This window comes from Corylus avellana, chromosome 2 (assembly GCF_965113065.1).
Source record: "Corylus avellana chromosome 2, dhCorAvel1.hap1.2, whole genome shotgun sequence".
Taxonomy (NCBI): Eukaryota; Viridiplantae; Streptophyta; class Magnoliopsida; order Fagales; family Betulaceae; genus Corylus; species Corylus avellana.
Window position 1 is genome coordinate 20,774,337 of NC_142491.1, and position 17,298 is coordinate 20,791,634.

The 17,298-nt window shown below is 35.0% G+C and overlaps 1 protein-coding gene across 1 annotated transcript; it reads right to left on the reverse strand.

Annotated features, from left to right (window-relative positions):
• Nucleotides 1-2,721: 2,721 nt before the first annotated feature.
• On the reverse strand, nucleotides 2,722-5,733 carry LOC132167490 (amino acid transporter AVT3B). The gene is made up of 2 exons (XM_059578483.2): nucleotides 4,156-5,733; nucleotides 2,722-3,073 (listed from the first exon to the last, which is right to left on the reverse strand). Exon 1 carries the CDS (start codon nucleotides 5,516-5,518, stop codon nucleotides 4,256-4,258), a length of 1,263 nt encoding a protein of 420 aa, XP_059434466.2. The 5' UTR covers nucleotides 5,519-5,733; the 3' UTR covers nucleotides 2,722-3,073; nucleotides 4,156-4,255.
• Nucleotides 5,734-17,298: the final 11,565 nt, after the last annotated feature.

Sequence of the window (17,298 nt, forward strand, 5' to 3'; positions counted from 1 at the left end):
ATAAATGAGATACTTGTACTTATAATAAAAAATATATTATTTAAAGTTAAAAATAAATAAATAATCAAAAAAATAATGGATGGCTAGCCACCCATAAAGGGTGTCCGGCCAATCCCTCAATGGCCAACTTGGCCATCCCCATGGCTTATGCAATGGTTCGGCCACCTCCAACTTGCAAAATGGGAGTGGCCGAACCACTTCCAACCCCACCAGAGCGAGCCATCCCCATTTTGCAAAGGGGGTGTGGCCGAACCACCTATGGCCATTGAGGTGGCTCCCCTACCCAAAATCCCGTGGCCAACCACCTCATTCTTTTTATTATTTTTTTAAACTTTAAATAATATTTTTTTATTATAAATGTATGTGTCTCATCTGTGGCCCTCCTAGCCATAAATTTAATATTCTTCAGTCCATTATAGAGAGGATCTGGATCCTCTTATGGTAAGTAATAAAAAATGAAAAGTACACATACCCCATTAAACTATCATTCAATATATTGATAATGTCCTCCCAAACTATTAGAACATTGTCAATGTTCTCCCCAATGATGAAACTACCCTTAGTAAAATAAAAACAAAAATACTAAAGCTTCTAAAAAAAACCTAAAACTACACACAAAAAAAACACACTATGGGGTGGCCAAATTTAAAAAAGAAACAAATTCCTTCTTATAAAAAAAAAAAATTAAAAAATTTTGATTTTTTTTTTATAAAAATTGAAAATTTTCGTTTTTATTTTTATTTTATAATTTTTTTAAATAAACATTTCCTTTTAAAAAAATCGTTTTTAAAAACAAAATAAAGAAATCTTTTTTATAAAAAAAATAAAAATTTCCGTTTTAAAATAAAAATAAAAATTTTCGTTTAAAAAAAAATCATTTTTAAGAAAAATAAAATAAAATTTCTTTTTTTTTAATTAAAATTTTCGTTTTTTAAAAAAAAAAATTAATTTTTTATATATATTTTTTAATTTGTAGGGGTATTCTTGTCTTATTGAAAAATTTATAGAGGCATTTTTATCTTTTCACTACTTCTGGGAGACATTGACAATGTTTTGGAAGACATTGTCCCAATTGAAAGTTTTGAAGGATATTATTAATTGAGTGATAATTTGATAGAGATATGTGGACTTTTCTCTTATAAAAATTGAACCGGCCTAGTTGTATAGGTCTCTTTCTCATTGCATATTTTGATGTAAAAACAAACAAATAAATAAAGAATTGTGGTGTAACTAATTGACCTAAAGCCCCGGTGACTGGTGTTGTGTTTGCTTCTTTTCTTTCTTTTCCTTTCTCTTTCTTACTTTGCTCAGGTGAAAAAGAACAGAAAAGAAAAGGTCGTGTATACCTTTACCTATTGGAGTCCAATGATAATCTCTCCTCTTCGGAATCCTTGATTCCTTGGGTCCCCAAAAAGTATGCAGTGCCCACAAAGATTTAGAGTTGATTAGGCAGAGGAGGTGTTGGCCAGAAATAATGTTAAAAAAAAAAAAAAAAAAAAAAAAAGAAGAAGTAAAAAATATCGTAGATTTCCTTATGCTTTGATATTTTAGGTTTAACCGTTTAAAACACTTTTAAGTTGATGGATCTGTCATATCCAAGAGAATTTTGACACGTGTACATATAATTGGGTCAAAACCAAATTTATTTCGCACGTAACTTAAAATATCATATTAGAAAAAACAAAAAGAAATAATATTTTACTGAGAATGGTTTGACCACCCCTAAGCACTGGGATTAACTCAGTAGGCAGGCCATTTAGGCTATTGCTTAAGGCCCCTCCTCAAGACCAATGAAAATTATGAGTGTATTTTGCCCCTTCTTGTGTAAAAGTTTTGACACTTTCTAGCTTATGTATTCTCTCTAGGGTAGTTTTGTATTTTGGCCTTTCATTTTTATGCGTGTGAGATGAGTAATTCTAGAAGTTTTTCTTGTGTTCCTCTAAGAATAATGTGGCTATTAAAATCATCATTTGATCAAAATTCAATAATGATCAATCACAAGTTCAATAGTAATTTTAATAATCACATCATTCTTGGAGGGACTAAAAAATGACACAAGAAAGACTTGTAGCATTACTCGTGTGAGATAACGTACAATAGAATCAAGCAAAAACTTAACTAGTAATTTTACATCCAACGAAACAAGAAGAATAAATTTTAAAGGGAAAAAAAATTAACATATAAATTTAAATAAATATTATTTAATTAAGCAACCACCACCCCCCCCCCCCCTTTTTTTTTTTTTAATAATAATGCGTCGAAATTAATTAATGACCCTACGTGTCATTAGTTGCTGTTAAAAAAAATCTAAAACAGAAAGAGAAAAAAATGATCCGATAATGATGCATGCTTTAACGGAGAAATTTGATAAAAAAGTCAACAAAATAAATAATATTTAATTTTAAAAAGGAATCGACTGTCCCCATCTCTCACCATCCATTCTTCTTGAAAAGAATTGAAAAGATTAACGTACGACAAAGTCCAATTCATTCAAAGGTTATGCACAATCTTTTCAGATATACATCAACAAGCCATCTTTTCACTTTCAACACCTGGGGGCAGTTTCCAGAAAATGATACCTAACAAACATGGGAAATGAAGACACTTTCCAGCTGAAAACATGATAGTGATTTTATGTGTTAAACTTTCATGCAAAACCCTAAACTTCAACAACCAACTATTTTGAATCAAATGTAAAACTATTTTTCATACCCACGGGAGTTAAATAAACGAGTTTGAAGAGTAGTATTAAAGAAACGTAAAATTAATCAACCCAGAAAGTTCCCAAATGGAGAATTTCTCAACTAAGGAATCCCCTAAGATGTTAATGCAAATCTAGGGCTAGAGCAGGCAGCATCATCACAATAACTTCACCAAACTAATCTAAAAATAGAAGACCTTGTTCCTAGATTCTCAAAACCAACAGTACATGTAGAACCAACACTTCCAAAACAATCTCCTTGTAATTGCTTGCTCCTAACAGGCAAAATGAAGCCAAACGGGCAAGATCAAAGATAGTGTGTGGTAGGAAGGACCAGAGATCAGCAAGAAAACTTGGGAGAAACAGAGCCACCTAGCAACCACAACCTAATCTCAGTCACAAGCATATATACTAAGCAGTTAAATCAACATCAGCAAGGATATAATGCATGAGTTGGCTCTTTAAAAGAAATTTTCAAACAAATTGCTTAATCAAAAAAGTTAGCTCCTCAAAATATCTTAAACAACTCTCTACACATTCACAAAGACCCATTTTTCCATTGTTTTCATTGTTGCTAATTTCTGATAGAATGGCAAAACGATTATAGTCCTTCGAAGAAGACGAAAACAGCTACTCCCAAACAAGAGAAGGTGATGACCATGAATTAGAGCCTTGACTCAACAAACATTAACCCGACCGAACCGACCATCTTCAGTCAGTTTTGAAAATCCTTATTTGCCATTGGCTTATATGCTTCAATTCATGCCTTCTTTTCTCCATTCCTTATGATATTCTGACTATATTATATCTTATTCAGCAATTCATCCATCCCAAGTATCTCATTTCAATTCACCTAGCTTAATGGAAGTATTACTCACATACCCAACTAATTTTACCTTCCACTACATTGACATAACAACAATTACAACATTGATGATGTTAAACATAAAAAAGTTTTGCCCCACACGTCCATCAAATGCTGATGATCTTGATTTAATTTTACAACATTGTAAATACATGTATATTGATATGCATTATATATATATAATTTGTTGCACATGGTATTAATTATCTGTTCTAGAATCTTAACAAATATGCATACTAATACTGAGAATTGAAAACTGTGGTTGTTCAAGCACCAGAATGGGCAGAGAATCTGACTATCATCTAAAGTAAGTATTCTTCTAACAAAACTCATAGTTTTTTTTTTGTTTTTGTGACACTGACACCTCCGTTTTATAAGGCGTAGTCCCCAGCCAGCTGATTGAGCTACCCTTGGGACAACAAAACTTATAGTGGAGATGCTTAACACAGGTTAAAAACCAAAAGAACAAAGAAAAGCTTTCCTTTGCAATTGTAAAATCGGATGAAAATGGAATAGCAGATATTCATCAACTTCATAAATGTAAATATATCGGTTCACAATTTCGTTAAGAAGGTAAGAAATATTGTACCTTCATAATTTATGACTGAAAATGCCATTTCTTTCCATCTTTGGCAAGACGGATCACAATCAACTGCATACCATTAACAGTTGATACTCATTTGCCATTATTATGCATTTGCGGAGAAAATTTCTAGCAGAGCATACCAAGTTCCTGAAACCCCAAGAACAATTCCTAACACCCCAATCCCCACATCCAAAGACCATGCTTTCCACCCCATCTCATCCTTAAAAACCAGGAAATGAAACAGGGGAGGCAAAACGAAGCCCAAAGCACAGCATACGCCGCTCCCCACCAAAGACAAGAAGTCAGCAAAATTTGGGACCAACAAAGCCACCAAACTCACAAAGAAAACCAGCAACCATCTCAGCCACAGGCAGTACGTCCCACCCCAAAACCGCCTTTCCACTATCTCATACACCGGGTTCATCATAATAGGCAAGGTAAAGAACAAATTCACACAGAGGCCAAGTTTAACTAGAGTGCTTACCAAGCCTGCGCCCAAATTAGCTGTGATCATATCTTTTGTTTCTTCACCAAAAGCAAAGTAACCCAACGCTCCAAATCCCCCATACATCAAGGAAATGAAAGCCATGGTCAAGGCCAAAACTTTACCAAACTTGTCCTTATCTTTCATCTCAGACTCTAGTGGCAAAACCATTCCAACCCCCTCAAAGGAATAAATAGCCACACCTATTCCATAAAAGAACACAGAAAGACCCCGAAAGGCCTTCACAGCTGGCCTTTGTTTTAGAAAAACCAAAACGTCCTCAACCATCACCACCCCAATTGCTCCAAGATCAACCACATCAGCAAAAATACTCAAAGGGGCTAAATGGGTCAACGTTGCTATCGAATTCAATCCCAACTGGAACGGCAAACACCCCCATATGTAAAAACTCTTGGGCACCATTCCCAGAATTCCGGGGCTGAAATTGATAAGATCGGCCATAGTATTGCCGATGAAAATCAGATAACCGACGCAAAAACCAGCTTGCGACAAAATAATCAGAATATCTACAAGGAATTTCCCAGACGGGCCACAAACCGTGAAACCCAAATCGCCAAAAGAGTTAATCTTTGAGAACCCACTAACGGATTCGAGCTTGCGGCGAGTGTAGACGAGGAGCATCATACAGTGGTGAGTAAGACCGGCCACGGCGGCGAGCATGAGGAGGCTCATGAGCCAGCCGGTGCGCTTGAAGGCGTAGGGGAGGCCTAAAACTCCGGCGCCCACAATAGCAATGAAAACATTGGCAAAGGTCTTGGATTGTGAGGACAAAGCTTGTGGCTCACCCAGAAGCGGCGTGTCTTCTCTGGGTGGCGGTGGAGCTCTCAGTGCCTTCGAGGAAGACCCTGTTTCTAACCCCATTGGGCACTCTCTGTACCTTTTCTTGCTCTCCTTCTTCTTCTTCTTCTTCAGAAATATGGTTGATCAATGAATAAAAGAAGAGTTGAACAGAAATGATTGTGTCATGCGTTTGCAGGAGTCCTAAACAAGTAGATAATATACATGATTTTCTGAGGTTGGATTTGAATAAATGGGCTGCAACCCAATGAAGTAATTTTGTTTTCTGAAAGAACTGGCCGAAGATTAAGCCAACTACTTGATTGCAAAGAATCTTCAATTATATCTTATCGTGTTCGTTTCTTGTTGGAATATTTTTAACCTTTTTATTTTTCAAGAGTGTAATTCTAGTGTTTTAATGTGGCTTTTAAAATCATCAATATATTAAAAGCTAATAATGATAATCTCAAATTCAACAATAATTTGAGAACACTAAAAGAACACCTAGCATTTTTTTTTTTTATTGAATATTTTTAACTTTAAAGAAGTGAGTTTTATCTTGCACTAAATTTCACATGTTTTCTTATTCAATAATAAGTATGCTTATTTCTCTCATGTTTTCTTTCGGTGCCTTTCAGAATTGAGATCCCCTCCAATTGGGGAGAAATTGGAAATTCTCTATTTATTAATCATAACCCTTCATTTTAAATCCAATGATCTATAAAATATCAGTTATTTTTGTATAACCGAGGCATTAAATGGTGGCTTTTGTTTTACCGAGATTTAAATGATTTTATAGACCATTGAACTTAAAATAAAATGCTACGATTAATAATTGAAGAATATCCAATTTCTCCCCAATTAGAGGGGATCCGGATCCTATTTTCAAGTGGTGGTTTAATATTAGTAGCCTTGGGTCTCATTGATTTTCTTGATGGGGTAGGATCACCTGTGCGGCTTCCAACTGGCCAATATTATTTTGATCACATTTAGTTAGAATAAATTAAATTGGTCTTATTTCAAAAAAAAAAAAAAATACAATTGGTCTCCCCTTTCCTGCAATTTTGCCAAGAAAAAAGTATTCAATTTTTTTTATTATTATAATAGGATTTTTTTCTTCTTCTTTTAACTGTTATTTTATAATTATATTGTTCTCAAGGGGTAGCTCAATCAGCTGTATATTACGCCTCATGAAGCGGAAGTCATTAGTACAAATCTCTTCCTCCTCTTATGTGGACATGTAAAAAAAGAAATATATATATATATATATATATATATATATATATAGGAAAAGTCTACATAACCCCTTCAAACTACCACTCAATTGACAATATCCCTCCCAAACTTTTAATTGTGACAATGTCACCCCTCAAACTACCAAAAATTGTCAATGTTCCCCCTAATGACGAAATTACCCTTAGTAAAATCAAAAAAAAAAAATTAAAACTAAAACTTTTAGAAAAAACCTAAAACTAACAAAATAATAATAATAATAATTTTTTTTTAAAATCAATTTTATAAGAAATTTTTTTTTTAAAAAAAAAAAAAACTCTATTTTTTTTTTAATAAAAATTGAAAATTTTGGTTTTTTTATTTTTATTTTTGTTTTATAATTTTATTTAAATTAAAATTTACGTTTAAAAAAAATAAAATTTTCGTTTAATAAAATGAAATTTTTTGTTTTTTAAAACTAAATAAAAAAAATAGTTTTGTTTTTAAATAAAAATTTCCGTTTAAAAAAAATAAAAATTTTTGTTTTAAAAAAATTGTTTTTTTTTTTTAAATAGTATTTTTAAATTAAAATTTTTCATTTTTAAAAAAAATCAATTTTTTTTTTTGAATTTATAGAGGTATTTTTGTTTTATTGAGAAATGTATAGGGGCATTTTTGTCTTATTGCTAGTCTTGAGGGGGAACATTGACAATGTTTTGGTAGTTTGGAGGGGACATTGTCACAATTGAAAGTTTGGGGGGGACATTGTCAATTGGGTGGTAGTTTGAGGGGGTATGTGGACTTTACCCTATATATATATATGTGTGTGTGTGTGTGTGTGAATAATAGGTCTGATGTGGTGAGGTCACTAGTATAAATCTCTTCCTCCTTCTCTTATGTGGACATGTAAAAAAATATATATGTGTGTGTGTGTGTGTGAGAGAGAGAGAGAGAGAGAGAGAGAATAATGGGTCTGATGTGGTGTAGTTGGTTTTATTTTAAGGTTAATGACTTTTTTGGTAGATATGGTAAGACTGATTATCAAATAGACTATTAGACTCCTCAGTTTCAAAAAAACTATCACAGAAGATACATTTGTACATCAATAAATGCCGATGGTACTTTGGTCCATGTCTTATTTATAAAATTAATGGTAATCCACCTCCATGTCATTTAGAACTTAAAATATGTCTCACATTGCTTATTAATATTAAGGCTTAATTATCTTTTTAGTATTTATGTTTTTTCACATTTTATTTTATTTTTTTACCTGCGTTTCAAATCCTATCAAAAATTGTACATGACTTAAGAGAAAAGACTAATTTAATATATCTGTTAGCCCAAACTAATGCACATACGAATGCATTAGTTTGGGATAACAAATATGAATGCAACCGTCCTAAAAATTTAAAATTAACAAAAATAATTAAAAAACTAAACCTTAAAAACAAAAATATTAAAAATTATGGGGTGGCCCATTTTGGCCATATCAGCCACCCCCATTTTGGCCATTGGGGGTGGTTCGGCCACTCCCAAGCCAAAAAGGGGATGGCTGGCCGCCCCCATTGGCCAAAATGGGGTGCTAGAGCCACCTCATATTTTTTCAATTTTTTTTTTTTTTTTAGGGTTCGGTTTTTTAATTGTTTTTACTTTTTAATTACATGTGTCATTTGTATGTGATGACACGTGTAACAGAATGTGACAAAGGTATTATGTTGGTTTTTTCCCGTAAGTCATGTACCATTTGTAATAGGATTTGAAACCCAAGTGGGAACAAAATAAAAACATGCAAACCTAGGTATTAAAAAGATAATTAACCCTAATAGTAATAATAAATTAAAATATTAATTTTTTTTTTCCCATTTTGGGCTGCCGAACCACTTCCAATGTCCTGGGGGTGGTTTAGTCACTCCCAAACCGACCATATGGGTGAAACCACCCCTTGCTAATTAAGAGTGGCCGAGGCACCGCCAGATGGATAGGGGTAGTTTCGGTCACTCCCATTTGGTTATTTGCGGGTGTTTCACCTGGGTGGCCATAGGAGGGTGTGATTGGAGCTTGGAGCCAATTTTAATTTTTTTGAATTTTTTTTTAAATAATACGAAGAGAAAAGTGTATATACCTCCTCAAACTACTACATTATTGTTAATTTGTTAATGTCCCATCAACCTACCAATTGTGTCAATATCTCTCAATGACAAAAATACTTTTTAATTGTATTTTTTTAAAAAAGAAAAGGAAGAAAATGAAAACCCCCTTGGCCAAATGAGGTTGGTACTTGGTTTTAATTATATATATATATTGCTTCTCTTTTTTTAGTTTTTAGTTTTATTTTTTATTTTTTGGTTCAAATTTATAAGGATCTTTTTGTCTTATTGAAATTTGTAGGTTATTTGTGTTTTTTTTGCTAGCTTCACAAGGCACATTAACATTTTTTTATTAGTTTATGGTGGGCATTGACACAATTGGTAGTTTAGAGGGGATTATTCACAATGTAGTAGTAGTTTGAGTGTGGTTTGCATACTTTTTTCTATTATTAAATAAGGCATGTGAGTTTATGATTAATTTTTTCTATTATTAGCGGAAGTCACTAGTTCGAATCCCTCTCCCCCTCTTGTGCGGACATGTCAAAAAAAATAATAATAATAAGGCAAGTGAGACGTGTTAGTTTATGATTAATTTGACATGACATGCTGTTAAAATATTGGGTCGGATGAAAGTATATCTCCAGCAGTAAGAAGTATTCTACCTAGTCAAAAAACACAATTCTCTATTTTAGCTACTCATTTTTTAATACTAACTCTAACAGATACTTTAAATCAATCCCTTTTTTTAAAAAAATATTATTTTTTAATCTTTCTTTTTTTTCTTTTTTTTTTTAACTTTTCTCTCTCTCTCTCTCTCACTCTTCCCTCTCAACTCAAACCCAAACCTCCCATGACCAGCTATTCCCTCTCAACCCAAACCCCCCATGGCCAGCTCTGCAATTTTTTTTTGGGGAGTTTTTAGTGATTCAAAATACTTGAATTTGTATTATAAATTAATGAACAGAGAAGAGAGAAGAGAAAGAAAATAATGTGAAAATAATATTATATTCAACAATCTAGTGTGCTACAGTGAATAGCAATATGAAGCTATTCACTGTAGCAGTTAAAGTATAATAGCTAATATGAAGCTATTCCGTTGGAGCAAAAAAAATGGCAAAAATAGCTAAATGTAGCTAATATCTCCAATTTAGCTACACTGTTGGAGATGCTCTTAGATGTATGTTGTTACGAGTCTAATAATATAGGTATTTTATAATTAAAATACTTAGAGATAATAAGTTATCTTTATTGATAACTTTAGAATTAGATTTAGAATTTAAATATTAGATATAATATGTTATCATTAGAGATAACATTTTTTTAAATTTTTTTTTTATTTTTTATGAAATTACATGAGCATACATCTCTGAAAAATCATAACCAAAAGCTATGAAGGTTACAAAGTCATAAAAATTACTTCACACTTCTGCCAACCCATGTATCATTACATTTAAAGAACATATCTGCTTTGTGTATACTAGATCTAGGACATGGGTAACACACATACAAAAAAAAAAAAAAAAAAAAAAAACTAGAAACTAAAAATTCGATCGTGAGAGTTAAGTCCCCACATCGATCTACTATATCCTCAATCCGAAGGCTAGGATAACAAATCCATCCTCAAGTCGAAGGTTAGGACAAACAAAAAAAATAAAAAACAAAACACAAAAACCCCATTAGCAGCAGCGGAGGAGCACGGCATCGTAGACATCCATTCGAAAGACACGCCTTGGCCAAAGAAGACGATCAGATTTAAGGTTGAAGAGACTAGATCTAGATCTAGATCTACAAACTAGATCTAAAGTAACCCACCATAAACGGAGACCGATGGAGCCTACAGAGAAGACACCGAGCACTACTACTGTGAAAGGAGAGGAGGGAAGTTCTAGATGTAGAACTTCTCTCCTCTTGAAATTCTTCTTAGTGTTGTCTAGAAGAAGAAAAAAGAAAAATTCTAGAGAGAAGGCTATTTGTTAAGATAACATGTGATTATTAGAAGTAGTTTATTGCTATTAGTCATTTATAAATTTTATATCTACTATGTTTTGTAAGTCTCTATTCAAAGAGGCCAAGTTTATTAATGAAATTAAGCAAAGATTAATATTATTCAGCCTTGAGTTGATTTGTGAGGCATTAGGGTTCCTCGAACTACTCTTATTTATATTTTACATGCTACGGTGCTTGAGCAATTAAGTCCGTAACATATGTAGATACCAGCTACCCCCTATGGGGTGGTTCGGCCATCCTAGCATTTTTTTTTTTAAATTTAAAAAATAAATAAATAAATAAAATCTGACGTGGCATCCAAAAACCCAGGTACCAAGCCATGTGCCGCCCACGTATAAGAGTGACGAAGTGTTTCGTTAAAAAACTTAATAGAATCTTAATAGAGGTACCAAGTGGATTTATTGGCTTACCACTTGTACCATTTGTAATATTTTTTAAAACCTAGCGGCTATTTAATTTTGGTGCAAACCATGGGTACTGGAATAGTATTTAAACCTTAAAAAAAGATCAGTTCTCTAAACCAATGAAATTAACAAACTAATTTTGATATTATATATATATATATATATGAGAATATGTTATTCTATTATATTTATCGAAAGTAATACTGATGTGGTATTTTTGTGTCCAAAAATATCAATAATAAAAATTACCACTCGCAATAGTATGAATCCTGTAGGATAGGGCTATATTGAGGGTGTCGAACCTCAAGGACTGCAGGGATTTTATTATCAAACTCGAAAGATTAAAATTAACTTAATTAAAAAGATATTTGATTTGATTTTCTTTAAAACTAAAGTGCATGAAAATAAAAGAGATTTAAAATAAGAGAGAGAGTGTAGGGCATTGACTTTACCTCTATCCGCACAACAATGACTAATCATAATTAATCCCAAAAATTCATTCTATGCATATTATAAATAAACAAGAAACTACCTTATTAAAGAATAAGCATAATCTATCTTCGGTTGGCACAGATCGTCCACCTAACCACTAAGATGTGGTACAACCCGTCTTCCCTAGGTATAAATTATTAAATTCTTTAACAGGATACATACAATCAATGAATAAGTGTAACCCATCTTCGGTTGAAACAGACTGTCTACCTAAATTACACTAAACTAGGGTGTAGTACAATCCGTCTTCCGTAGGCATGGCCTATCAAATCTTATTGATCATATGTCAATTAAACCTATTGTATAACCATCATCATCATAATCACAGAAAATAAGAATGATTTGATTTCAATAAAAGTAAAATACTTTCTAAGACGAGAGAAGAATTTCACAAATATTGATTTTGGAATTTAAGAACAATTGCATTTAATAATTAAGAACAGAGTCAAAAGGTAGCAATTCTCATAGTTATACAATCAATATGCATAAATTGAAAAACTAGAAATTAAATACAATCAAACCATTGTGCTTGAATAGGGTTACATCAACACCTCATGAAGGGGTTTAGCTGCTCATGATCTTCTAAGCTCCAAAGACAATTTACTGATTTTTTACTCTAGAAAGGAGTGTGTCTGTTTACAATGTTTAGAGCCCTATTTATAGGGATTTGGAAAACCCTAAAACCCTAGAATTCCTCAGAAAATCGGAAGTCAGTCTCCTAGTCCAATTGGGAGACTGAAAACCAAGCCCAAGCTGGAAAATGATTCTTGTTGTGCACTGTACGCCCGTGTGCGCTCGATCCAAGATTATGTGCACTCGAGCGTAGTACGCTCGATCCCTGGCCGCAGACGCTCCAGCGTAGGTGCGCTCGATCCCAGGGGTGCTGCGATCGATCCTAGATCCAGAATGCTCAAATTGTTGTCCTTTTAAGCCCAATTTCCAATGGTTTGTCAAATAAGACTTGAAACACAAAAACAAAACAAAATCAAACAAATAACAATGCTAAGGAATTAACATATGTAGATTAAGGAGCTTGAATGTGCAACATTCGGTGCTTATCACACCCCCCAACTTACATATTGCTAGTCCCTTAGCAATATAAAACAGAAAATAAATTGAAAACAAAAAGATAAATCCAGCTTTCGTGAGATGTACGGTTGCATTTAGCATATGCAACAAGCCTTTTAAACCCCTAGGAATTTCCTAGAGGACGAGTGAAGTCTCGTGAGGATTTTTCAAGAATGATACCCACAAACATTGTCATCATTATGTCATTCAAAAGGATAAAGCATTACAAAAATAATGGTTCTCGTTCATTAGCAAGCTTAAAATTATAAACCCCATCTTCAAAATTCCAAGGAATTTACAAGTCAAATCACTTACAAATGGCAGATTGAGATACACAAATTTCAATTAGTGCAAAGTGAACTAACACATAATCATGAGGTTTCAAAATAATTCCAATATGAATGAATCAACATCTCAAAATTTATTGGACTTCATATCAAATGAAACAACCATGGCATACATTTTTTTTCTCTTTTTTTTTTTTTGTAAGCTTTGCAATGCTTAGCTCCTTTAAGCTTTCTAGTTGACCCATGTATCGAGTGTTAGGCCAATGTCTCCCAAACCAGATGGCTTTAGGGCACTAGGTGTAAAGACACCCCTAAGGACTTATTAACTCGAGTCAAAAAGGCTACGAAGCTAAGCTAGCCATTTTATTAATCAACCCAAAAATTTCACTTTTTGACGCGAACACTCACTGCTTAATGAGGCAAGAGGTCCGGTTACTCAGCGAAAAATTCAAACTTGATTTTTTTTTTTTGTTTTTTTAGCATGCCAAAGTTATTCACCCAATATGCCACCCAACATAATTCAAGATATTGAAAACAAACATAATTGGTCTCAAAATTGATACCTCACAGATATGTGCTAGTGTGCTCAAGATAGATTTAAATTGAAACAAGAAGCATCTCACGTTGCCAAAAGTAAGTAACAAGACCTAAAATTCCTAAGTCATATGATCATGTGTTCTCAACTTTAAGCCTACCAATGAATTTCAAACCAAAATCAAAGCTCAACCATATGCTTAAGAATGACATAACAATAATAATGGATTGTGTTTTGTTTTTCCATACTCCCAACTTGAATCATACATTGTCCTCAATGTATGTATAGAACTAAAGAATAAGATCAAGAGCACAGAAATACCTGAATGAGCAGATGGAGGCATATCATACCCCCAAACTTGAATGCAAAAACACATGTCCTGAAAATAAAGTGATACTCCAACCAAATACCAATCAAGTGCACACATTGTTGTAAAAAGATAAACAAAGAATGAAGCAACAATGGATAAAATAAACCTGGATGGAGATCATGTACCTTGGTGGAATGAGGAGTCGAGCGCACAAGACCTGCGCTTGATCCTATGAGGTATTTCTCAATGTAAGTTCGAGTCCCGAAGGATCTTACCTCGATCCTTCAGAAGTCCAATTAAGCTCTTCCATCCCTTCTTCTTTATGATCATGTAGCACTCCACAAGGAAGAGGATTCTTCTTAACATCCCGAAACTGCTTCTCCCAGCTAATAGGTCTTGATGCTCCCCATGGCAATGTTCAGGGTGTTTGTTTTGAACTAGTTTCATGATCAACCTCTTGTCTCTATGGGAGTTCTCAAAAACTGGGGTAGCCAAGAAATTTGCGAAAAAAAATTTCACCCTAATGAAATCCACTTCAGCAACCTCTGAATGAAATATGTCCCATGTGGGATTGTCATCAGGTGGTGAAATACTTGAAGTGAGAGGCATAGGCTCTGAAGGGTTGCTCCATGATGGAACTTCAGATAGAGGATCAGGAGGTGGGTCTTCAACAGTTTCTCCAATGTCATCCAAGAAGAAACATGCATTTTGATCAGGCGCATTCTGGAAGGCATTGAAGATGTTCAATCTGATCTTCATATTCCCAAAAGAAATCTTCATTACTCCGGTCCGGCAATTGATGCATGCATTGGCTGTGGCGATGAAAGGACGCCCAAGGATGACAGGAATATGCTTCTCTGGATTTGGGACCGGTTCTGTGTCCAGAACTATAAAGTCAACTAGATAGTAGAACTTGTCCACCTTGATAATGACATCTTCCACAATCCCGCGGGGTTTCTTGATCGAGCGGTCAGCCAATTGCAAGACAGTACTTGTCGGTTTCAATTCCCCTAGGCCTAGTTTCTGATATACCGAGTATGTAAGCAAATTAACACTAGCTCCTAAGTCGAGGAGAGCTCTCTCAATCTCAGTGTTTTCGATGACGCATGAAATTGTAGGCGCTCTAAGGTCTTTGAACTTTGGAGGAGTGTTATGCTGAATCAGAGAGCTTACTTGCTTGGTGAGAATGACCTTCTTAGGAATGTGCTTCTGATTCTTTCTCTTTTGAGTGCACAAGTCCTTGAGAAATTTTGCATAAGCTGGAATTTGCTTGATGGCATCAAGGAGTAGGATGTTGATTTGAACCTGCTTGAAGGTTTTCATTATGTCTTGTATCTTCTCTCCTTGTTTCTCGAAGTGGGAGGGTGCCTTGAGACGTTCTGGGAAGGGGGCCTTAGGCTCATATGGTACCTCAGGAGTGGAGGCAGATGATGAAGATGCCTCGATGCTTACTTGTTTACCCTTGTCCTGATGCAGATTCTGTGGGGTCTCATTTTGCTCATCCTTCTTCTCCTCCACATGATTGTCAACTATTCTTCCGCTTCGCAATGTGGTGATGGCCTGAACTTGCTGATAGTATGAAGTGTTATCATCTACCATGTAGTGCCCCTTAGGATTTACCACTGGCTGATTTGTAAGCTTTCCTTCGTCCCTTTTGTTGAGGGTGTTGGGAAGTTGTTCGACTTGAGCTTCCAGCTTGGCAATAGATTGGGTATGTGAGTTTACTATCTCCTCTTGAGCCTTGATTGACTACTTTATCTCGCTGGTCAGCTCACTCATTGCTTTTAGCATCCGATCCTCAAAATTAGACTCTGAGGGAGACTGGTAGTGCTGCTGTGGAAGCCGGTAAGTGGAATGAGGTTGGTAGGGCTGCCTGTTGGATTGAGCTTGATTATGTGGCCCTGAGGCTGAGTTGCCCGAATTTAAATTCTTCCACGAGAAATTTGTATGATTTCTCCACCCGGGGTTGTAAGTATTGGAATATGGATCATTACCCGGTCAGGAGAAAGCTGAATTAACCTTCTCATTACCAACATTAGTAAAATTTTCAGCAAGACGGCAGTTATTTACATGATGCATAGAACTTGAACAAAATGAGCAAGATTCATGTGGTGTGTGCATGTGGGTAGTATGAGGAGCAAAACTAGTAGTCATCCATTGGTATAGCTTCTCGGTGATAGCCTCAACTACTTGGTTGGCCATGTTTGAGAATGGCATGCTTCATACAAACTCTCTGTCTTGAGTGCTTTAGGTGCTGGTGCCCTTCGTTTGGTGGAGACCCGTTGAAGAGAATTGTTACTCAAATTTTCAAACATAGCCCATGCTTCATCTTCACTTTTTAACATGAAAGTTCCCCTAAATGATGCATCCACCATTTTTCTATTGGACTCGGTTAGGCCATCATAAAAACACTGCACTAGCTGTCATTTCAGGACAGCGTGGTGTGAACATGATCTAAGCAAGCTCTGTAGCCTATCTCAAGTCTCATGGAAATCTTCTCCCTCATATTGGGAGAAGGTAGTGATGGCTCTCCTAGTGTCATTGGTCATTCCTATGGGGTAATACTTCTTAAGAAATTCTTGTTGCAATTGAGCCCAAGAAGTGATAGAGTTGGGTGTTGAGGACTGGAACCAATGTTTGGCTTTTTCCTTGAGGGAAAAAGGAAAAAGACGCATCCTTAGGGTATCCTCAGTGAATCCATTCATTTTAGTGGTATCACAAATTGCTTCGAAATCACTGAAGAAGTCATAAGGATTTTCAGTGCTAAGCCCTAGGAATGAAGGTAAACTTCGTATAGTGCTGGGCTTAATTTCATAATGGATTGCCGTAATTTTCGGCAACCGGAGACATGTGGGAGTAGTGTAAGTGGTAGGAAGATAGTGATCTTGCAATGCTACGTGGTTACCATCCCCCATGGTTTCAGTGGAACGCTGTTATAGCAAATTAGAGTTCTTTTGGGATCTAATTTGTCTAAGGGTGTGTTCAATTTCAAGGTCACAAGAAATTAATGGAAAAGACAAAGAACGACGACCTCTCATAAACTAAACAGAAATCTAAAAAGAATAGAAGAAAAAAAAAAAAAAAAGCTAAAAAAAACAGAGAACAAACAAGCTTACAAACGGCCTTAAATAGCACTTAGGGTTCTGGATGCAAGCTGCCGCAAGTGTGCTCGATCGCACGACAAGGTGCGCTCGAGCGTACTGCCACAGATGGGTGCGAGCGCACGAGGAGAGGCTCAAGCGCTGCTAGCTTGGTTCCTGCTGCAGTGCATCCGTGCGCTTGATCGCACGCGACCTGCGCTCGATCGCAGTCACAGAGAAGGAAGCTTACGGACCTGTTTGCAAATTCTAAAATAAAAAAAAAAAAACAAAACACAAACAGAATTAAAATTAGCAGAAAAAATAAATTATTAAGCTAAAATCAATCCTTAAATTTTGACAATAAAACCGTTAAGCAGTCTCC

Bases quoted from the DNA above. Each gene is read 5' to 3' on its own strand.
- LOC132167490 (XM_059578483.2), bottom strand. From the start codon at position 5,518: ATGGGGTTAGAAACAGGGTCTTCCTCGAAGGCACTGAGAGCTCCACCG.